Source organism: Dicentrarchus labrax, unplaced genomic scaffold, assembly GCF_905237075.1.
Source record: "Dicentrarchus labrax unplaced genomic scaffold, dlabrax2021, whole genome shotgun sequence".
Taxonomy (NCBI): Eukaryota; Metazoa; Chordata; class Actinopteri; family Moronidae; genus Dicentrarchus; species Dicentrarchus labrax.
Window position 1 is genome coordinate 19,041,030 of NW_026136723.1, and position 24,188 is coordinate 19,065,217.

The 24,188-nt window shown below is 40.0% G+C and overlaps 1 protein-coding gene across 4 annotated transcripts in view; it reads left to right on the forward strand.

Annotated features, from left to right (window-relative positions):
- akap9 (A kinase (PRKA) anchor protein 9) overlaps positions 1 to 24,188 on the forward strand; it is a 64,642-nt gene that overhangs the window by 13,677 nt on the left and 26,777 nt on the right. For 3 of the 4 annotated variants that reach the window (XM_051391323.1, XM_051391326.1, XM_051391324.1), the window contains exons 3-21: positions 325 to 369; positions 1,124 to 1,186; positions 2,558 to 2,707; positions 3,061 to 3,216; positions 3,350 to 3,547; positions 3,668 to 6,577; positions 8,006 to 8,092; positions 9,753 to 9,900; positions 10,182 to 10,252; positions 10,353 to 10,473; positions 10,688 to 10,785; positions 11,634 to 11,739; positions 12,350 to 12,584; positions 14,371 to 14,425; positions 15,373 to 15,720; positions 16,099 to 16,377; positions 18,353 to 18,489; positions 18,730 to 18,923; positions 20,853 to 21,085. In XM_051391323.1, the coding sequence (XP_051247283.1) occupies positions 325 to 369; positions 1,124 to 1,186; positions 2,558 to 2,707; positions 3,061 to 3,216; positions 3,350 to 3,547; positions 3,668 to 6,577; positions 8,006 to 8,092; positions 9,753 to 9,900; positions 10,182 to 10,252; positions 10,353 to 10,473; positions 10,688 to 10,785; positions 11,634 to 11,739; positions 12,350 to 12,584; positions 14,371 to 14,425; positions 15,373 to 15,720; positions 16,099 to 16,377; positions 18,353 to 18,489; positions 18,730 to 18,923; positions 20,853 to 21,085 (5,634 nt within the window). The remainder of the gene's footprint in view (positions 1 to 324; positions 370 to 1,123; positions 1,187 to 2,557; positions 2,708 to 3,060; positions 3,217 to 3,349; positions 3,548 to 3,667; positions 6,578 to 8,005; positions 8,093 to 9,752; positions 9,901 to 10,181; positions 10,253 to 10,352; positions 10,474 to 10,687; positions 10,786 to 11,633; positions 11,740 to 12,349; positions 12,585 to 14,370; positions 14,426 to 15,372; positions 15,721 to 16,098; positions 16,378 to 18,352; positions 18,490 to 18,729; positions 18,924 to 20,852; positions 21,086 to 24,188) is intronic. The other variant, XM_051391325.1, reaches the window with a different exon arrangement.

Here is a 24,188-nt window from a genome sequence, read left to right on the forward strand (position 1 = left end):
TGAACATTTTATTATGTGCATTTTAAATCGGATTACAGATCGGAAGACTTCTGAAACTGTAATGACTTGGTAAAGTGAGGGACCCTTTTTCATTTCAAAATAAAACACCACATACATTTTTACTGCAACTGCATTCATTTAACTGTTTACATATGTGACTTGACTGATTGTGTTCACTTGTAATTAAGTGTTTTTTTGTTATTAATGTAATGTTGTCTCTACTTAACTTGCTTAATTTGTCTTGGGTTACGACTGAAAACACTTCTATTTACATTGTTCATATCTGCAGTTTTAATACATTTCTTTTAATCTTCTCTATTGCAGCCAGAGAGTGAAATGTCCACTACTGCCGAAGACTGTTCCTCAGAGGTGAGATGACCTTTCCGAAAATACGTATGATCATTTTGTGACATGACCATCCTTTTAATGTCCTTCTTGTAATGTTACGGTACAAAAAAAAAGTTTTTCACAATGCCAGGTTTACACTGTTACGATCCCTGAATGGGGCTGCTGTGGCTCACCTGAGAGTCATATAGGACTGTTTAACGACTGACTGCCAGAGGATGTTTTTGTGGGTTTAAAAAGATTTAGCTTGTGGCTAATTAACTGCGCAATTCCAATTGTGTTTTTCATCACTTACATGTAGCTTATTAGCCGGGTTGACTGCATACGCTTGTTGTTTTATTTGGAGATGGTACTGGGGAAGAGCAGACAGAAGCAAATGAGTCAGACTACTAGACAGTCTTTGGTGGATAAATCACTATGAATCAAATGCAAACTTAATAAGTTCATCAGGTAGCTACTGATGATGACACAAGCTGACTCAAAAACAGTATTATCTAAAATTCTTCAAACTTTTCTTGCTGATTTTCAGTTGTTATGTTGCCTAATTTACCTGACATTAAGAACTTAAGTAAGCAAGACTAAATTTAGAAAATTGAAATCAGTGAGAGGATGTTGTGATGTGATGTGATTTTTAGTCCAAACTAAAACCAAATCGTAAGAACATTTGTCAAGAAAATAAATAAAAAAGGCATTAGCACCACAAATCTACCCAATGATGACTTTTTCCATCACAGTTCCAAAATCTAAATGTTTCACTGACAGCACTGTGACTTAACAGGTAAATGGGTGCCACGATGAGATGACAGAGAACCTAATGATGTCTTCAAAGGATTTTATCTGGGTACAGTAATCCGATCAAGCAGTTCTTTTGGCTCTGCTTTTGGCTCTGCTAGCAAAGGCACTGGCTGCTGGATGTAACTCTCTATTTGCTTATAGTCCTCTGCAAGATTTCCTGTAACTTACTAACCAAGCCTGTTTTATGCTGTACGTACTTGATTATACATATATGAAAACTGCACCATGGGAAAAATAAGAAATAAAGACTTATAAATGACACTTTTGAAAGCACAAATGACTGGGGAGTTTGGGATTGAACAGAGCTCTTTGACATTTTACAGGTGTAAATTATCTCTGAAAGCTGGTGAGGGAGGGTAAATGATTGAAAAGAAGGGAGAGGACACTGGAGAGTTTGGAGGAGAGAGGACAGGAGGTGTCAAACAAAGAGCAGCTCTCTTCAGATTCACAGTGCTGATATTTGAATAGAGGAGACAGAAACCAGGGAGCTGCTGATCAATACAGTTAGATAGATGGGGAGCAAAACCAGGTTAAAGTGACATGCCGACTGTAGTACGAATTACACTGAGATCTTAAGAAAGATATATCTGTGCAAACATATAAATTCATGAATGAGTTTTTATTCCTTTGATGAAACCCAATAATTATTTCCCAGATGATCAGCTTTCATCATCACTGAAAAGAAAAGTGTAATAACACTAAGCATTTCTGTCTCCTCTCTAATTTTCTTGAATTTTGTGGAATGAGTGAGTTCAAAATGGAATATAACTGATAAAATTAAAGTAATATTTGAACAATGTTACATTTAGAAAACTATTTTACTTGCACTGAGCTTACAGACCATATCAAAATATATATATATATATATACACAACTGAAAATTCTTAATTATCTTGCAAGAAGGAAATATCAAATGATGGCATCATTTTCTTCCTCTGATTTCCTTTTAATTACTTTGAGAACCCACAACAATCATATCTAATCAACTGTCAGCAACCTGCAAAATTCAAGAAAACTAGTAAAGGATTCTGTCCAATAACAAACTTGACTGTTCTAGACCTACAACTTTTCTTTGATAATATTAAGAATTTCAGATTTATAGCTGAATTGAATTACCTTGCAGGATATATTAACTCCCTCTTACAGAACTAACAGACAGACTTTGCTGGATCTTCCAAAAAAAGGGGGACTGCTGTGGCCAATAAACCAAAGCAGTCTAGATGAGGAAAAAAGCAGGATCTATTTGATAACATTAACTTATTTACTACGCATTCCTTCATGGGGCTCCTGGGTCTTCTAACTAACCTGCTGTCGATCTTGGGTGGTCACTAAGTACTTAACTCATTCTTGAAAGCTGACCTTGACTGCTTTACCGAAACAATGTAAATGCTTTACAAACACTAATTTTCCTGCTCAGGAGGAGGTGGAGCCCTTGCAACAGGTGACAAAAGGAGGAACGATGCAGGATATGGAGGATGCTCTAGCCGCCAAGACCCAGGCAGTGGAGGAGCTGAGTCGAGAGCTTGAAGAAATAAGGGCCGCTTTCGGCACAGAGGGAGTACAACAGGTAAATGTTTAATTACTTTATTATAGGTCATACCGTTGGAGTTTTAGCATATCTCGTTTTTTTCTAATTTTTAATTTTTTTTAATCAGATTTTTACTTGTAGTTTTGAATTTTAAATACCAAATGGATATAATAACATTTCTTTTTAAGTATTATCGTCCATTTCAGATTATTTGCCAGAAACCTTTATAGCCTTGACAATCACAATTTGCTTTCCTTCTTTATAACAGGTTCAATATAACAAGTATTTTACTTTTACTCCTGTTTTTAAGCTCTGTCTTTGGAAACTTGCTCTTTCCGCTCTCTTCTCTCTGCTCTATCTCACTATTGCATATATGCATTTTACTTTTATAGCTGCAGGACTTTGAGGCGGCTCTGAAGCAGCGAGATGGCATCATTACCCAGCTCACAGCTAACCTTCAGCAGGCTCGTGAAGAGAAAGACGAGATCATGAAAGAATTCCTGGAACTGACAGAGCAAAGCCAAAAACTACATATTCAGTTCCAGCAGGTAGGAACGCTGAAAGTCTTAACTGCAGTTATTTTACCAATTTATCCTACACCACCTACTTCATTACACTATTATTATTTTGTTCTAGTACTTGCTTCAGTTAGAAATTAATTTGTGTGTGGTAATATCACAGCTGCAGGCGGGAGAGACACTGAGGAACACCAGCCACAGCAGCACGGCAGCTGATCTTCTTCAGTCCAGACAGCAGCTCATGCAATACCAGCAGCAACTGGATGAGATGAATGTTGAGCTCAAAATGTACCAGGAGAAGAGCAGTGAGCAGCTGGAGCACATCAGCCAGCTCCAGCACAAGATCAGTGACATGGAGATGGTAAGAAGTTGCCTAGTGTGATCCTGCAGATATCTTCTGACATATTCTGTTGAATGTAAGTAGTTATACAGTATGTTCTCATTCTCTCTCTGCTTTTCTAATAATTGTTTTTCTTTGTAGTCAGGGAGAAAATCAGAAGAATCATTCACACAAAGGATAAACGAAAAGGACCTGCTTATTGCTGAACAAGAAAAAGTTATTTTGAGCCGAGAGCAGTCGCTCACAGCGTCACGAACGGCAGAGGAATCTTTTGCACAAACGCTGAAAGAGAAAAATCTGTTAATTTCAGAGCAAACTGCAATAATCAAAGAACACGAGCTGTCATTGACCCTTCTTAGAGAGGAACTTGTCCATGTGGGACGGACTACAGATGAAAACGTTATAACCCAGTCAGATGATAAAGACTTGATTATAGCGGAGCAAGAGAGAGTCATTTCAGAACGTGACTGCTCTCTTACCCAGCTTGAGGATGAGTTGGAGTCCTCTGAAAAACGCCTGCGTGACCTCCAACAGCGAATGGCTGCAAAAGAATCAGAGCTTGAAAGATGCGTGGATGAGTTGGAAAGCACCAAGTCTGACTTGGAAAGCACCAAGTCTGACTTGGAAAGCTGTAGATGTGAAATAGAGAGTTGTAAATTAGAATTGCAGAAAGAGCAAACAGAGTTAGAAATTTGTAAGGGTGAACTTGCAACCTCCCGACAGAAAGAACGAATGTCATCTAGTGAAATCATGCAGCTCATGGGCACAGTAGAGGACCTGCAGAAGCGTTGTCATCGGGGCAGCCTGTCTGAGAGTGACATTGTCCAGAAGATGGAGGAACAGACTGTGAGGAAGCTCGAACTTCTCAGGGCAGAGCTGGATGAGATGTATGGCCAGCAAATAGTCCAGATGAAGCAGGAGCTTAATTTGCAGCATGCAGGGAGAGTGGAGCAAATGGCCGCACAACATCGTGCTGAGCTCGAGCTTCTACAAGCACAACAACTGTCTCAAAGCTCCGCTGTTAGCACTGTTGAGGTGGACGCTCTCAATGCTAAGATTAGAGAGCTTCAAGAGACATTACAGCAATCCCAAGCAGTGCACGATAAAGCCCGACATGAGCTTAGCCAAGTTGCAGAAGAGAAGTTCAACTTGCAGGCCAAGGTTGAGGATCTTCTCCAAGATCTCTGGTCTGCTAAAGAAAATGTGGAGCAGGTCTCCCAAAATCTTATCTCTCAGGAAAGCCAACGACGTGAACTGCAGCGCCTCCAGGAGACCATTGACAATCTGAAGAGTGAGCTGGCTGCTGCTCAGGAAGCGGCAAAAGAGACAGAAGCAAAACACGATTCAGAAATAACCAACTACAAGATCAAGTTGGAGATGCTGGAGAGGGAGAAAGACGCTGTGCTGGACCGCATGGCGGAGTCACAGGAAGCAGAGCTGGAACGACTCAGGACTCAGCTTCTGTTTAGCCACGAGGAAGAGCTCACCAATCTGAAGGAAGAATTGCAAAGGGAGAGCTTCCTGAACACAGAAAACCTTCTCAATGAAGCCGCTGTCAAACACGAGAGAGCGTTGGATGAGCTGCGCATTGGATATGAAGAAAAACTACAATTGTTACAAAGGGAGAAGGCAAATTTTGTCACAGAGCGAGATGAGCTTTTGCACCAAATTCTTGGACTAAAAGAAGATCTAAAACTTGCTATGCACAGCTCCAAAGCAGACGAGCTTGTCCAGCAGCTTCAAGAGCTTCAGGTAGAGCTTGAGGAACTGCGAAAGGGAGGAGAAGAGCGAGCTCGAATGGAAAACGAAATTCAGACATTACTAAAAAGGACAGAGGTGCTTGAAAACCAGTCAAAAGAGAAAGAACAATGTTGGGAGACCAAAAGGAAAGAACAAGAATTGGAAAAGGAGACGTTGATAGAGTCTAATAACACTTTGAAAGAAAAGTTAGACTCACAAACTATGAAAATTGAGACACTCACAGCAGAGAACAATCAAATACAGCAACAAGTAGTTGAGCTTAATGAGGAAATTGAAAAGCAGAGGACTACTTTCTCTTTTGCTGAAAAGAATTTTGAGGTAAACTATCAGGAGCTGAAGGAGGAGTACACGTGTCTTATTGAGACAAAGGCACAGCTAGAAGAGAGGACACTGAAGGAGACACTTGAGTTTGAGGCAAAAATTGCCAGCCTTCAGTCACAGATTCGAGAGCTGGAGGAGAGCAGCGGAGATATCAAAATGGAGGACAAAAATACAGACCGCTCGGAAAAATCTGTGATAGAAAAAGATACTACTGAGCTAATGGAGAAGCTTAATGTTACTTTGAAGGAGAAGGAAAGTCTGGCTGGGAGGCTTTCCGAAGTTACAGAGCAAATGATGTTCACGGAGAGAAAAGTGGGACAGCTGGAGGAAGAGCTGATGACAGTGAGACAAGAAAATACGAAGGTCATCGCCCAGAATGAAAGCCTAGGGAAAGAACTAGAAAAGAAGCAAGAGATTATGAGAGAGCAGGCGAGGGGGCAGGATGCCCAGAGACAGCTCCAGCAAGAAGAGCAAGCTGTTGAGCCAGTTTGTTCTTTTGAGGATCATCACCTTCAGATTCAATCTTTGCAAGAGGAGATAAAGGCTCTTCAGTCTCTCTTGCAGGCAGCTGAATCAGAGAGAGACAGCATACGGCAGAACTTGGAGCTCCAGAGGCTTTCACAGACTCCATCCCCAGCAGCAGCCCATTCCTCAGGGGAGGGACCTGTTGAAGGACGATCCTCCCCACACAAGTCCACAGCCTCAGGGTCAAGCAGGCGCAAGAGACGGCAGAGGTCTAAGCAGGAGCGTAAACTGGGCGCCGCTCTAACAGACTGCAGAGAAGAACGACAAAGGGAGGAGGAAGAGGAGGCAGTGGTGGAGGAAGAGAGAGCTACAAGTGCTGCAGAGCCGGAGGTGCAGCCTCAGATGGAGAGCCGGGTTATGTCATGTTCACAAGAGAGGGCCGGTAAGGAGGACTCCACTGACGGGTACCAGGGAGACGGAGGCAGAGACTACATCAACAAACGGGTAAGCGCTCACATGCATCTACTGCACCACTCTCCAGTTATAAAAACGACCCTGCTGCCTTTTTCTTTGCTGCCTTTTTAACTCTGATTAAATTCCATGTTTGATTGAGTAATTAAAGGGCTTTTCAAAAAAACTGTGCACGTCAAAAGAAAGCGGAGCTGAAATTGCATGCTTCAAACATATCACAGTCACAATTAGTGCTGTGATGTTTGATATTGTTATTAGCTTCATCAGAAATGTGTGGATTGCATTCGTAGCCAGATGAAGCTTTAACATTGAACAGAATATGACTGAGGCATTTCAGCACTGACATGTTTTCTCTCTTGTGACTAACGGTCATGATTGCAAATTGCCTGAGTGTCTGCAGGCTTGCTCCCAAAGGTAGCATTGAGCAGCACAGACTGTGCTCAGTGACTGTTGTGTTAAAAGATAGGCAGGCATTTGTTTTGAAGTTTGTGCAGACCATTCAGCGACATTACAGTAAGTGGGATTATTATGAGAACAGCAATGTAAAAGAAAAAATGCATATGGAGTACAGCCTGCACATAACAGTGAGGTGTCAGGACTCCATCGATATTCTGCTCATTTCTACTTTTAAAGGGGCACTATACAATATTTATAATCTGTTTTCATTTGATGCTGCCTGTCCTCAAACTGAATATCATATTGGTTTTTGAAAAGGGCTGCAAACAAAAAAGAAAGAAAACAATCACCCACAGTCTTCTGATAGCTTTGAATCGTTGCCGTTGTGTAGAAATGTGTACATTCTAGTTTCTTTCCATCCTGCAGGGAGTGAAGGGTTTGAGGTGAGAAGCCATTTTACCCCAGTCACTTCTGTGTCTGTGTCACTTCAAGCTGTGTCTCAATTACACCAGACAAAAGAGAGTGTACAGTGTCTGTCTGCCATTTCATATCTGTGTTTCATATTGTTTTTGTCACCTCCTGGGTTGGAACACTACATATGGTCCGGGACGACATTTCTACGTGACCAAAACCCTAAAATGTTAAAAGTAGTATCAAAATTATCTTTTGATGCAGGGGAAAAACATTATTTTTCTGTACAGGTGTGCAGATGCTTACAGAATTAACTGAAAATGGGTGTCTTTAAAAAAAATAATTGGTTCTGTGTGACCAACTTCTTTATAAAGCTGTTACAAGAGCTTAATAAACAACACTCCACATGGGTGAAACAAAAAATAAAGGCAACTGAAGGTGATCGTCGGACTCCTTTGGTTGTAAGTTATAATGGATCATTTGAATAACATTTCTGAACTTACTGTACAGTTACTTTCTGCTCCCTCTCAGGAAGTGATGCTGCATCTTGTCCTTCCGTCCGTCAATGTCATATTTGTCTACATTTGTACTGGGGTAATATGTAAGACAGTAGTTAAAAAAAGTACAAAATCTTTCTTCTGCTTGCTTGTTTAGGTGAGCAGACATGGGACGGGCCACCACGCGGAGCCTGTCGTGTGTCAGGGAGCGGAGGAGGAGGAGGAGGGAGAGACTACTGAGCATGTAAATGTCACTTAAGCTCACATCCTGCCCTTTGCTTTGCTTTTTGATACATCATACAGTGTGGTGTAAAGGTCAATAAATAGGTGCTCATACAGCTAAACTACAATGCTTATTCTTATCAAACCACACAAACCTAGGATACCTCTTTATTGCACAGAGTTGTTGTAAATTGCTCCTTTCCAGTCTGATGAATGCCACCTGTTCAGGATTAGATGTGTGTTCATGAGATTTTATGATCATTTTAATTATCAACACTACCAAATTGCCATATTTGACTGCCTGTTCTGCTCCGTTTGTTAGCAAAAGAAGAAATTACAGTTATAGTCCTGCAGGCAGAAATCAACTGACAAAACCATAAGAAATTTGGCAAAGTCTGTAGAAAATATTACAGCTGCCATAGAAGTGTTATCAGAGCTGTACTGTGACCGAAGTAAAAAGGCAATGGGAAAGCTCTTTCTAAAGCAAAGCAATCGATGATGTTAGATTATCGGGTGCACTGGAAGATGACCCTGGACAGCACTCTGAGGCAGCTGTCGGACTGAGAGAAATTTGCTAACAACTACTGAACTGTGGAAGATGCAGTGCCAAAATATGCCAGTGAAATCTAAAAAAACCTCAAACCAAATCTCAGTAATTTGGCATTAAGTTAATTTATTTGTCATGTTTAATTTTTATTTTGGCATCATGTACAGTATTTAAACTCTAAAGTCATTCAGATTAGGGCATTATAATTCTGTCAAGTTAAAGTGTTTTTCCTGCTGTACAGAAAGGCAAACTCTCCGTATTGTATGACTCGTACGACAAGCTTGTACGACTTGTGAATTTCCTTCGTACCAAATTCTAGGTATGTGAAAATTTGAGTGCCACAAATTCTCTTAAATCAAAGAGTTTTATAGATTTTAGTAATTTCCTTTTTAGTTGGAGGTGATGTTTCTTAGTAAACTTGTATAATTTTCTTCATAGAAGTAATTCCGTTTTTCTTCTGTATTAGCGGTGCATCATAACACAGCTGCCATCTATTTGTTAGGCACTGATTACTCTTGTCTGCATGTTTTAAGCAGCAACATCTGAGCGGTTACAGGTTTGAAAGGACTCTCTACGCCACACTGTCAGATGTAGTGCGGACGGGGAGATTGTATCATAACAAAGCGTTTTAAATACAACCTAATTAAAATGTAGAGTGCACTTTAAAAACATCTGACATCAAAGGTAACAGAATCGCAATTTCATAATTGTGTAACCCTAACGAATGTGCACTAATGCATAATGCATAATTAGAGAAAGAGGCCTCACTGTTTGCCTTTTGTTCTCTGTTACAGAAGTGATAATAGCAGACCTCTCATCCTGAACACAGATGGCTTGTGCTACTGCTCTGTCATAAAAATAGGATTGGTGGAATTACGTTATTTAATCATTTATCTCCTCTGATTAGCAAATGGATGTAGCATGCTACATAATTTAATGTATTATAAATTATAAGTGATATGTATTTATATAACCTTTTTTTATCAGAGTAATTTAGTATTTTCTTGTTGTAAGATTTTTAGAAATATTAAGACCAACATTCCTAATGTGAAATTAAATTATATATATGTGAAAATTCTCCCCTGTTTTATTCTAACCGTGTTAATGTCATGATATTTCCTCCGGTGGTTTACAGGGTGAGTGCAGGCTGCAGATGGAGGCTCAGCGCATCAGCCTGTCTCAAATCCACGCCGCCCAGCTCGAGCTGCTGCAGGAGTCGACGGACGCCCGCACACACTCTCTGGAGCTGGAACTTCAGGACCTGAGAGATCACGGTGACCAGGGTGAGTGGATGTGTAGTCAGTTACCTTTTTCTGTGTGTGTGTGTGTGTGTGTGTGTGTGTGTGTGTGTGTGTGTGTGTGTGTGTGTGTGTGTGTGTGTTTGCGGCAAAGCAGTGGTTCCCTCAGAGATGCTTTTTGATTCATCATTCATGAGGAACAGGATTCTGACTGGCTGAGGTATCTAGATGTGTCTTGTTTTTGTACTTGTAGTGTGTCTGCCTGGGGCTGTGTGAAACATTTGAATTGTTCTATTAATTCAAATGCTTCTGCTCATTTTTTTCAGATGAGCCAAAAATCTTCAAGTATCACAACACGTTACAAGCTGTGTCAAAAGAGTGCAGTGAGATTATTCTGGTAATTATTCAAGACAAATTGTTTTCTGAATGGATTTTATTCATGTGTGTTGCCACTTTGCCAAAACATTTAAGACTTTGTCTGTCTGTTCTCTGTTCAGTGTTTTCAAAAGATATTTGGTGAAGAGTTTTTGGAGAGTGTTGGTGCAGACGGTCGGTCCCCCCCTTCAGTGGAAAGACCAGAAACTAGTGAATCTACCTCCATTGTACTGGAGGCAAGAGGTAATTTGTCTTTTTAAAGAAATTAAATTACAGTTTAAAAGTATTACAGATAGTATAACACATATTTCCAGTTCCAAATTCACTTTACACCTACGAAGTGCTTTTAAATAATATGCTTTAAATATCAAACGTATTCAAACCAAGTAGCACATTTACACATACTCAATTTCTCTGTTGAGGTCATTCAAATTGTATCTATTAATCTCGTATGTAGAGCTCTACAGAGATCTTCAGCAGGTGAGGGAGAGGATTGAGCAGGAACACCTCCGACTGTCGCAGCTTCAGGCTCTGCTGAGAGCTGATGGGAACAAGGTAAGAACTTACACATCTGTAGACGTAAGCTGTGTCCCAGTCCCACAAGCTACATGCTAAGCAGAGACTCCAGTCATACAACACACACAATATCTTGGTGTTCAAGTTTTCTATCTGTAGCGTAAAATGATGACAATAATAACTATTAGATATAAATAATCCTGGCCATTCAAATGAATGCGAAAACCATGAATGTCGTGCAGCATTTAGTATGACTTCATCATATAGACTGACTTTATCTCAGAAACCCCAACTCTGACTTTCAGCGTCCCTAAAACACAATTTTCCCAAGTTTTTTATCTTGTAAATTTGTGACTTTAATCTCTGAGAATATCCATGCTTTTTCAAGCAAATGTACAACTTTAAGTTCAGAATATTACCCCCCCTTCCCCAGCTCTGTATCTTTTCTTAACCTACAATGGCTCTAATACACTGTTTCACAAAACTGTCAGCATTTATACTGAATAAATGCTTGAATTTTGAGCCACTATTTTCCCACAGTACATTGGAAAGGAAATAGAGCAGCTGAAAAAACTTAAAACAAATATTGTGAACACCAAAAAAAACCCCCAAAATACTAAATCTAAAAATATAGTATATTAATATAGTGAGATTCAGAAGATTGATTAGCATTCTTTTTTTTTTAATGAATACATCAACCCAACTGGCAAAATGGTACTGATGCTGTTTTGTGTTCATACTGCGCATACTGTTTATACACAACTGTATACATATTGTGTGGAGTCAGTATGTAGTATGGAATTGGCACACATTATTAGTCTGTTTGAGGAACAGAGAGGATGACAAAGCTATCTGAAACACACTAAACAAATCTGTTGGTCTCTTAGATGATGGAACTGCAGGCAGCATACGATGAACTGAAGAGCAGCAGTGAGAAGGAGATCTCTGACCTGCGTGTGCAAGTTACCAGCTTAAGCTCCTCTACAAGCAAAGGTAAATGTGGAGTTCTCTCAAACAAAAAATATACAACAAACAGGGCAGGCGTGAATTTAAAGTTACTGAGTCAAAACACAGAAGTGTGTAATACAATGAAAAACAGACAAAAGTTAAATATTCTGTCGTATTCTTTCTCTATCCTCAGTATTTTAGAGGTTTGGGTCATTATAATGTCTGAATGAAAACAGCAACTCACTTTGTGCTTTTGTAGTGTGTGTTTTGTGTAGTTCATCAGCAAACATCAAACAGTAACACTCTCCTGCTTTGATTTTTTTTTTAATGAATACATCAACCCAACTGGCAATTAAGCTAAACTTCACTCAGCAGCAGTGAAACTTTTGCACATATCACATACGTATATAATGTAAAATGTATATTTGGAAACTGCAAACATATTTTAGTTGTATTGTTCTCAGTTGTTTTCCCTGATTTGTTTTTACACCTCTCTCTGTTCATTCAGTTTAACTATATGCCATTATTTGTTACTGCAGTGATCAGTTTTTCCCAGAAGAAACATTAAAATTTAATCTGATTGATTCTAATCTTAAACATTATCTAGTTGAGCATACTGCATTTCACATTTCACCTCTCTTATCTCCCTTATTAGATCTGGAGGAGCGGGCTGGTGCGCCATCTACCGGCCTTACGGAGGAACTACAGAGGCTGAAGGCCGAAGAGCAGGAGAAGCAGCTGCAGCTGGAGGAGAGTCACAGACAAGAGGTGGAGCATCTCAGAGCTCACTACCAGCAGCAAGCCTCAGAGACTGAGGAGCGATACCTCACCGAGCTCTTCATGCTGCAGCAGCGACTGCAGGAGGTCACAGGCACTCAGTCCCACTTCAGGTGATGACCACAAATTCGAATGTTTCTATATATGGAATATATTGTTACGTGTCCAGAGTTGGGCAGTGTAAATGTACAGCAAACTCTCATATATTTTTACAAAAGAAATGTTAAACGCAGAAAAATTAGGTGACGTACATATACAATTTTTGAATTTTGAAAATTGAAAAACAAGAGAGCAACCCTTTAAATTAGCTCTAATGGTAAAAAAAAAAAAAAAAAAAAAAAAAGAGCTGGACACACTGCCCGCGTGAGCAGTGCCTGATGGCTGGCTCTCTGTGTGGTGTCCATACAGAGAGCGTTTCTGCCTCTGCCAGCCCTATCTCTCTACACTGAGTTTGCCTTTGATAAAGACAATACAATTAAAGCCTTGTTAACAAATGAATGGATTCTGTCCACAGAAACACTAGAGAGCTTTTAATCTGAAACAGACACAGGAGTGTTCAATTAAAAAAAGAAGTTATATTGTTTTCTGTAATTTGTTAAATCTGTATTCTCCAGATATAAACATTGAAACTCGTGAATATGTTGCTGTTATAACGTTAATGTGACTATGAACAGATTCTTATTGCATTTAACATGTCCACCGAAATAAAAAGCCAGACGTTCCACAACAGGCATGCATGGCGTTCACATGAATGGATGTCACTGCAAATATTATCAGTTGTGGCTGTTCAGCATTTAAGGGGCATGATCACTGGATTCTTTCAGTGTCCACCCATAAACAGTAATGTTAATTGTTACTCTTCACTTGAATAATTGATGCAGTGCATTTGTTAGAAGAACCGCAAACTGAGCTACTGATCTTCTACAGATAAAATCTAATAGGAGCTGGTCTGCACATCCTGTGTAGCACGTGGAAGCTACCTGACCCAGTTCAGTTGACAACAACAAAGCCTTAACTAATGAAATATTCATATTGTGTTGTTTAAAGCTTTATTCATTCCTTTTGTTAGCCCACTAACCTATAAAGGTACCTTTTCAGCCATTCTAGATGTCTTCCTGAGGGAAGTGATGACCACTAATGTTCTACACAGAAAACAAGATGAACGTGAATTATAGAAGGTTACTGAAGTTGGTCACTGAAATTGCAAGGAAATTGTTAAGATATAAATAACATAATTGCACATAATGTAAGCCTGTATTGTTAAACTCTGCTATCTAGAAACCTCTCATATCTATGACCTACTGGTGTTTATGCACACATAATAACTATGTTTTCATCAGTTTATAATCACATGAAAATAATAATTGTTATGATTTTGTTACCTTAGAATGAGCCTTTTATATCTACAGATGCTGCAGGCTGCCTTCCATGGAGTCCGCAATAACAGACAAACGCTGGCTCTAGATAGGACAGTAACATAAACATAACATCGAAACATAAACTTTCATTTCAGCTTCTCAGATGTGAGGATTTGTCATTAAACTGAATATATTTTGGAGTATTGGTTGAACAAAACAAGTAATTTGAAGACGCCACCTTGGATATTTTATAATCTATTTTTGAAAAATGTATAGATAAACGATTAATCCATTAATCGAGAATCAATCATTAGTTTGTTTTTTCCTTAGTACTTGTAACAGCAGCTTCATGTTCCTTATCAGTACATTTTAATAACCTACATTTATACTTACCTGTAAAATAGTAATAAAGCACTTCTGGCTACCAGGTAAGTAATTGTAAAGAGAAACATATAATATAGATTAAACCATATCAAACTTTTAAAATGATTTGAGCTTGTAGAACAATTCATTTTGACACTTTCTCTTTCTGCCTGTCCAGTGTTACGGAGTCCAGCTCTGAGAGGATGGAGGAGCACGGAGAGGAACTATTAAAGGTTTGGCTGCTTCATTTTGCCCTCATCTAAATCTTCCATGTCACATACATCACATCTTACTACGAGCTGAAACGTGTACATGCATTAAGACGCTATGACAGTGAGGGTGGGCGGGAGGAGGGCAGTTGCAGCCTTTAGGCTAAAATGTGCCCTAAATCCCCAGCTTTGCTTCAGAGGCAGCATCATGAACAGCCCTATATCTTAACGATTAAAATGTTTGGACGTTGCATAACCTGCCATTTTAGTGCGTTGCGGACGTACTCTACGTCTCGGCGGCTGCATGAAAGGAGGATCCTGTCTTGCGTGAATGAGCTGCTCTCCATTTAAGCCTCATCTCTCACTCACGTCACTCCAACTTCCATCGTGACTTAGTTTGTCTTTCTCTCACTCCAACGTCAAAGCTCCCACTGCTCGTATGATTGTGACTCTTGCATCTCTGTGCAGAGATCAGAGAGGAAGAAAGGAGAGTAGAAGATTGACAAACGCACAAGAAGAGTGAGAATGGGAGAGACACTGCAATAGATTTAGGGCATGATACACTATAAGAGATTGTATGTTTGTAAGGGAAATTTAGGGTTGAGGCGAGTGGTTCTGAAGAAGCTGAATGACTGTGAAACAGACAAGACGTGGATTCATCTTGAGACAGAGTGCTAGTATGTTAGGGCAAAGTGTGTCTGTAATGTAACGCAAAACGTCTCTTTATCGCTTCATCATCCCGGGAGGATGGAGAGAACAATGTGTATTTAACAGTGGTTAAAGGGTGGGAGGGGTTTAGCTACAGTAAAGAGAACATGTTTATTTCAGGAACAGTCTTGAGGAACTTTTATTGTCCTGAACTTCATATTTTGTTTTTTGTCTCATTTTAAGACACCACAGTTGCTGTTATCTGGTACATTAGTTGTAATTTTTGTAAATTCCTATTTTCTTCTTTCTTCCACTCTTCACAGGACCTGGGTGAGGGGGATTTGTCAGAGGAAGGTGTGGAGTTGCGCTACCCTACCAGGTCTGCAGGCCTGACAGCACAGCTGCAGGCACTGAGGAAGGCTCTCTACCACAAGTATGTCCAAGAAGTAGCTGCTCTCAAAGAGCAGCACAACAGGGAGCTGAGGAAACTGAGAGAAGAAAGGGAACCAGAGTGGAAAAGAGAGGAGTGTCAGGGAGGGAGAGGAGAGAAGGAGCAGGATCTCAACGGTATTAACGGCACTGGAAGCTCAATTGAGAGCCTCGGGGCAGTGGGGCAAGTCGCCTTGGAAGAGAGACAAGACTGGGAGAGAGTGGAGGAGGAAGTTGCCAAGGTAGGTGACCAAATATTTGATGTTTCAGTTTGATTGATATGAAAGAACACAGTTTAGATTAATAGTCGATGAATCAGTCATCAATTAATCAAATTGTGGACTGCAGGTCGGACAAAACAAGACATTTAAAGATGTCACCTGGGCTTCGGAAAAGTGCATTTTCCCTTTTGTCTAATGTTTTATAGTTAAAAGAAAATAATCAGCAGAATAATGTAATAATTGTTAGATTCATCCCTCCAACCTGTATAAAAAACCTTTATAATTGGGGAAAGTTATCCTGTAAAATTGATAATAACATTGTAGCAGCACTTTTAGATCTCTGTGTCTCTGCATCAAATTAAGTCCTAAGACACATTATCTTTGGATCCATATTTTCAGGCCATAGTTCAGATGTCTGTGGAGTTTGCACAGCAGACGGAGTTGGCTCGAATCAACAAGCGTGCCTGCCAGAGGTGCACCTCCATGCAAACCCAGTCGGACGAAGAGGAGGTGGAGGAGAAGGAGACCGAGGAGCGGACTCCTGGGGCTTCCCTTACCCCAGGCGCCTGGCTGGAGGAAGTGGAGAAGGAGAGACTGGAGAGGGAGCTGGAGGAGAGGAACGCAGAGATCAGAAAGTTAAAAGAGGAGCTGCAGAAAAACGAATCTGGACCTGTTCAGGTTGGTGTCACTAACTGAGCTGTCACATGTATTGTGTTGATTTACTCTCCACTTTCACCACAATTCACAAATTTCATTAATTTCATCTGAGAGAATTTATTACTGCTGTGTCATTAATTTTCAGATGCACTGTGTCGCAATGCAGGTGTTGCATTGACTGCTCTATCGTTGATTATGTATGCCTAAAGTAATATTCTTCACTGCTTTTTACCTGCTCACTGTGATTTTGTCTCTCTTTTGTTACTGAAATGAAAGTATTTGTTTAAATTACTACAATTAATAATGTGGTTGAAGCAGTTTGATCTTATTGTGTCTGAACCAGGATGTAAAACTGTGCAGCAACATGTTTGTGCAATTTGCACCTTTATTAATGCAGTATGTGAGTGGGATGTTTTTTTTTCTATGTGCCCTATTCTAGTCTTCTATAATATTGTTTAACCAGTATTTAACCAAAACCCTCCTTTTTAAGTAGATAATCTTATCACACACACACACACACACACACACACACACACACACACACACACACACACACACACACACACACAACCACTACCAACATCAGAGGTAAAATAGTTTGTCAGGGTCTCTCACTACAGCTTAAGTTATTTAAGGTAAAGCATATTTATCCACTGTTGTCAAAGAATAACATTTTAGATGCATACTTTCTCGACGATCTACTCCGCACACATTGGCTTCTTCATGTTGATTTGGAATTCTGTTTAAAATCACTCCTCGTGCTTTGAAGAGCTAATCCTAGGGCCTGCGAGGCTTTCACTAACCATTTATTGCATGATTAGGCTTTAACTGTGTGATAGCAGTGGCTGTCAGCTTCAGTTTTCTTTGTGAGATGAGTTGCTCCAACACACTGATTCAGTAATGATATTTTAGTTTTTTAAAAAAAGTTCTTAAGCTTCAGTAATTGGTTCAGATGAGATTTAATGATGAGAAAAATGCCTCTGTACAACACTCAATTGAGATGTTTACATGCATTATGTTATTTTCTCCTAAATTATCTAATTTCTATAAATATTGTAGAGTTGATCCATAGTAAATAAACTGTGAAGGTTGATAAATGTGACATTGAAAGCCAGAAGAATCTTTTATTAAAAGATAAAAGCTTATATACAGACGTACACTAGGCCCATAAGGATGAAGCAGCTCTAGATTATAAACATTTTGACATTTTAGGTTTAAATTCTCAAGTTTACAAAAGAAGTTGAGTGATGAGATTACAAATTATAAAACATCAATTGATATTTGTATATGTTTGCATGCAGTTTAATGTCACAGCTTTCTTTAGCTAATATTATAGAGCCATAAATAATTATTTGGTTGGTAAACTCAGGCTTTATACCATGTTTATGTAACTTAAAATATATACAAGAAATATAATATGTATAATATGAGAAGCCTCTTTTACTATAAATAATGATCAGAAACATTTCTGTCTCAAAAACATGAAAAAAACCTCTTTAACTTTATATTGTGTGTTACTATAAAACCGTATCATTCAAAACATTTCCTCTCATCTTTCTAAAGAAGTGATTCTTTGACTGAAAACCAGTGCCAGTCTCACTCATCTGCAGTCTCTTCACAGTCCAGTGTCTGGGAGTGAAGTGACTGGAGATGCAGAGCTGTATTTCTGCTGTTCTTCCAGGAGGTGGAGCTATTGCCTCTGCGGGTCGCTGTACCTCAGGTGCACCTGTTGCCATAGCAGCACAAAGATACTAGTGTTTCTCTCGGCTCTAAGGGAGTTAGAAGTGCGCCTTTGTGTTTGTGTGTGTCTCTGTGCTCGTACAAGGGCAGTGTGTATACGTGCGCCTCACTGCGCCTTATTTGAATTCACTTTTACTAATGGTTGTGCACACAGCCACTCTGTCATTTGCTGTCCAGAGTTTTCAGAGTCTGTTTATCCAACTGCAACTTTGCAATGACGGGGCTGCTGTCTGTGTTCTCTCTCCTGCCTGTTCAGGCCTTAAAGAAGAGAGAAGATGTGCAAGAAGAAGTTGAGGAAGAGGAAGATCCAGGGGGGCCGGGAATAAAACAGGCTGGTGGAGGCAAATTGTCGTTGCAGGATGATGGAGATTCCTCCGATAAGGACACTGAAAGGTAGAGACAAAAACTGTGTTCATACTGTTTCCTAAATATTAAATCAACTTTGAGCACAGAGATGCTCCACAAAGTTAATGATAACCTGTTGCATGTTTGTTTCTTAAAGTAGACACAAGTGTGTGTGCCCTTTATTTTAGTGAACAGTTTTTTCTGATTGGATAACACTACAGATATCTAGAGCAAGAAACTCTTCTTTACTGTGGTTGCTATTAACGTAACCTCTTTTGCTGCTTTCAGAAACATCTTGCGCCAGGCCAATGAGAAACTTAGTCAGGTGCTGGTTGACGTCCTGAAGACGACGGCAGCGGCGGAGGAAACGATAGGCCTCCACATACAGAGTCTGTCTGCTTCCAGTGGAGCTCAGCAGGCTACACTGCCCGCCTCCACTACACAGAGAGCTAACACAGAGCCCAATAGACCTTTTGCTGCAGGCAAGTAACATCAGGTCATAAGTAGTAATAATAATGCCGGTGCCTACGTTTAGCCAACAGGTTTCACAGCCCACCTACCCAAATAGGTTGGTTCAGATGTTGGTAGTTGGCTGGAGGAGAGATTAGTAGTGTAGAAAGCAGGCAACTATATCAGAAAACAGATTAGAAAATCTACAAAATCATGTGTATTATTATGCTCACTACACAACAACTCAGTATTGGAAATAATATATTGGAATATTTCTCTGCTTTGCAGTTTCTGGGGCTATCCTCAGTCTGGCATCCCAAATCCAGCTTGTGGCATTTTATGGAGCTTAGAATTAGTTTGCATTAATTAAGTCTGAATAACAAAAACATTTGGTGCAAATCTGTTTTAAATCACATTTATTGAAGTTTTAATCTGTTTTTAAATGGGCTTCTAGATTTAAATTTTAAATGTGTTTGAGAATTCAACTTGCCACACAGCACTGATGCGCCATCCACAGTGTTGCAGGCAGCTGGGACTGCAATTTAAGCTTACCTCCTCTGCTGATAATATAGTCTGGTGCTACAGAGCAATACTGCACCATGACTACATAATGCTAGTGCATAAACAAAGAGTGGATGCTCCTCTCTTTCTTCATCTAGCCTGGAGATTTTTCTTCGTACAGTTGTCACACACAAATTCAACGTGATAACATGCAAATAACAACATGGGCTGTTTGTCCTGTAATTCAGACGTCAGAAAAATATCAGATTCGCTCTGAATAGTTCATTATAACTGAAGGCGATAACTCCATGGGAGCTAAAGACAACAAAGTCTCATGTTAAACAAGCTAATCCTAACACTTGATACCAAAACAAAACCATAGCTACTCATATTAATCACTAAACTACAGTATAGCTCACTGGAAGGGTCGCCCCCCTGTGGATCAATGGATGTCATTAGACCCTGTCTTTCTGTTTTTCTTTCTTTTTAAGTGAATATAAATTCTGAAAGTTCTGTTTCAGAACTTTCTGCTGCATACTTTACAGTAAACACTCATTTTATAATACACAAGTTTTCTCAAAAAGCCAGTTTTTCTGCTTCACTGCACGTGCAGCTCTTTGAATATTAAAATTATGGTTGGTGCTTGTCAAATTACATACCTGCAAGACAGTTTGTGGCATCCCTTCTCTAATCTAATCACATGTTTTTATGTAAAAACTTTCAAATGATGTTCAGCGGTGCGATTGCAGCCTACATTTAGCATCATGCCATAGAGCTGTATGACTCACACAGAGACTACAGGACTGTAGCTGTTTCATGCATCGCGTCAACAATATGTGTTATAATCTGATGTGTCAGTTTTGTTTCGATTGCACGGATCAATTTTTTTCTCCTGAAAATCGTAGACCGTGATGTGTCTGCATGTCAACGTTGTTCCGACATGAAAATGTTTTCATGTGTGACCCATCCTTCTGACTGCTGCTGTCGTGATATTCCTCTGACAATGTGAACGTGAATGAGGTTGCAAAGTTGAGTGAATAAATGCAGATCACGTCATGTAAACTAGCTTAAAGGCTCAGTCATGTGAGTGCAGCGTACTCATTTGATCCGGATGATGTCTGCGCCTACACCCTTCTTATGGTTATGTATTTAGCACTGCTTTTTCTCCTGTTCCATTATGAATATGAACTACACTTCACTAACATTTTGTACTTGTCCTGCACCAAGCTTTACATTGATTTATTTCATCATGCTACTTTACTATCTTAGCAGCATTTTACATGATTATGCTGAATATTCTTTCACAATATTATTGGTTTACTTTAAGTTTGAGCGTACAGGTGTGCAGTTGTCTTCAGGAAGCTGTAATAAACAACATATTGCAGTGAACTGAAATCTGTTGATAGTGTAATATGCATCAGGTTTGAGTGTGACATGTTTCTGCTCTCTGGTCATACCAGGTCACTCTGCAGAAAGTTTCCCAGGCAGTGAGACTGGCACAGACAATGTGAGTTTGTGGTCCGGGGAAACGGAGGCTGACGAGGGTCTGGAGGTGTCCCAGCAGATGATGGAAAGCCTGCTGCTGGGGGCGGGGACACAACTAGAGAACGAGGAATATCTGATGGGCATCAGCAGCCGACTCCAAACTGCTCTGGAGAAGATGTTGATGGCCATCACCGACACCACCAACCAGGTACCATTTTTATGGTTGTTGTAGTATTGTTTTGTCTTACTGCGTATGGCACCTTCTGCCCACTAAGAAACTTGTAGTGTTTTATCTAAGGGGGTAAACTGTATTTAGTTGTCTTGTAAACAGTTAGTGGGTCTGAAATATTCTGCTATATTTTATACTATATAATGTCAAATAAATTGGCTTGAGTTAGTCTTGTTCCAGACATCTGAATCATCACCCACATCTGAGATGGGTTCAGTGATTCAAGTAGACAATAAAAATAAAAATAATGAATGAAATCAAACAAAATGGCAATTCAGTCTGAATTATAAGGCAAGGCATGAAAGGAACAAAATAATTCAATAGTTCATAGCAGGGCTGGGTAGCCTTTTGAAAATTTCACATAGCTGTCAGTACAAAGGTTTAATTTAGTTTTAGTTTATTACAATACCTTAGTTTGAGGAACATAAACATGTTTTCAAACTGCTAGATGCATCAGTGTTAAAGGAATAGTTTAACTTTTATGGTAAATATGTAGCTAGAACCAGCTGCCGGTTAGCTTAACAAAAATGTTGAACCTATACCTTTTTAAAAAAAATTATTTTGTTTGTTAAAATCATCTTAAGAAAGCAAAGTTTCCTGATTTACGTTGATTAGGGTAAAAAATTATTAATTAAAAAAATCTGACCAAACATTTGATGCAAACGTTTCCTTCATAAACAGTCCTCTGTGTGTGTGTGTGTGTGTGTGTGTGTGTGTGTGTGTGTGTGTGTGTGTGTGTGTGTGTGTGTGTGTGTGTGTGTGTGTGTGTTTGTGTGTTTGTGTGTTTGTGTGTGTGTGTGCGCTTCAAAGTGACCAATGAACAGAAAGCTCTAGTGACACATTTAGGCTTTGTCAGAACATTTAAATACTCACACTCGACACTGTTAACCCCCTCTGTGGGTTTCTACGCCTGTTCATGGAGGCATAATGGGGATGAGACTGCAGAATGTGGCCAGCAACAAAGTTGGCCTGTCTAGAATTCACACACAAAAGAGCTGCCTCATTCCCTCTGGTTGCCTATAGATACGAGCTGTATTTACACCGAGCTTTTGTGTGGTCGATCGGCCAATCATGGTCCAGTCGGACAGAGTAACTCCTCCCCTCCTCCCCCCCCCCCCCCCCCCCACCCTCAGGCCGTCCATGTAGTGCCCCCGCTGTGTGCAGTGTCAGCCCAGAGAGACGAGGCCAGTGTAACTAGGCCATTGAATGTGTTACTGTAACTGACTGCACAGCACATCTTCCCGTTGGCTGAAATTCATGCTTTACTCACGCTGAGATGGGTTTTATCTTGGCGATCTAAAAATAGCTTTAAAGAAATTTCAGTCCAGCATCCATCTCCACCACAGAGTGCATGTTGGTTGAGTGTTATCTATTGAATCATTTACATCTTTGGGTTTTTTTAAAGGCTGCAATGTATTTGCTACATTTTGATTACAATACACCCTCTATCATTTTCTCTGGCATCTTCTTGGTGGTTTTTCCACACGTATTATTTTACATATACTACAATACATATACTGTTCATTTTTAATACCACAGTGTCACAAACTCAAGAAATTGTGATTTGCCCCACTAACAGAGGGTTGTCATAATAGTAAAGAATAGCTTTTGATAATAATAAAGTGTTTAACACATTTTTTAAGCAAAAATACCAGGAAATTTGTAGGTTTCAGTTACAATTACCATTAAAGGATGGTAGTTGAACATAGGCTTAGTCCATTTTTTAAAAATAATACTACAGTAATATGGTAGAATTCAATACCGTAGGTAGACAAATGTACACGGTATACCATGGTATTGGTATTGGTACCATGGTATTGGTATACCGCTTCAACCCCAGTTGCAGTTTCCAGCAGTTTCCATGTTACACTGTTTACGTCTCCTCTAAGTACACACAATTAACAGCACAGTAAACTTGTAATCAACAAAGCCTCTAATGGTTTCTTCAATGATTTTCCTGCTGCTATTGATCTGAAACACATTAGTCTTGTCTGTGATCGGTGCTGGATCATCATGCCTTGCCTGTGAAGCAGCGTCGTGAACAAAGATTGATGTAACAAGCCGGTCAGGAATCTTAAGTGTCTTTGTTAAACTACTGCTGTAAATAATTTGCCTGTGGAAGCTGTTTGCTCACTCATTGCTCACCCCCATTATCTGCCGGTGAGTCGTGGAAATTGTTCATGTGCAGTCAGTATGACGGTTGACATGCCTAACAGAGACAGTAGGTGGGATCAAGAAGCAGCGTGTCACAACGCCTTAATTGCTCTTTTTCTGTGGCTACGTAGGACGGGAATCCAGTTTGACAACTTTTTGTGGGAAGGGCATGGCTGTCTAAGAGTTATTTGTGTGTGTGTGTGTGTGTGTGTGTGTGTGTGTGTTTGGGGAGAGCGTGTGATCTATATGCAAACCTACCTGGCCCACTGGCTGTTAAGACTGAAGCCACACCTGCTTCCCTCCCACATTTTCTGAACAGTATCCTGCTCTGTGCGATCAATGTAGGAAGTGGAAGAAAAATCCTCTCGTCTTGAGTGTTGGAAACTGCCCTGGAAGTCTGGGATTTAATGTTTTTATTTAATTTTTTTGAGATGGATAAGTAAATAGAGGCAGAGTGAGTGTAACATAGTAACAGTAGTCTGCCTAGGTTAGTAAATCTCGTCTGACAGGAGAGAGATCTGGCTACAGTGAGTAATATTGTGCTATGGGCACGGGAGCATGCGTAGAGAGGGAATGACAGCAATCCCAGAAGGAAGTCAAAAGGAAAGAGTGGAAGACTTGAGATACTAACGCTGTCATTTCAACCTCTGCGGGCTGCCGCTCAGACTTAACAATTAAAAGGGGCCCCTGGGAGGCTTCCCCCACAGGTCGGGGTTGCTACGGCCGCATAGTATTGTTAATGAATCTCCAGAGAGAGAGAGAGAGAGAGCGCAGCGAGAGAGGAGAGCAAGCTGGAGCAGACGTGGGGGTGTGAGCTTCACCGAGCGGCATGATATGGTTTTAATGTGAAGAAAGAAGGTCAGAGAGAACAGAGAGCGGGCTGGAGATCTTCAAAGAGGACAAGAAGAGAAGAAATGCTTGCCTTTGT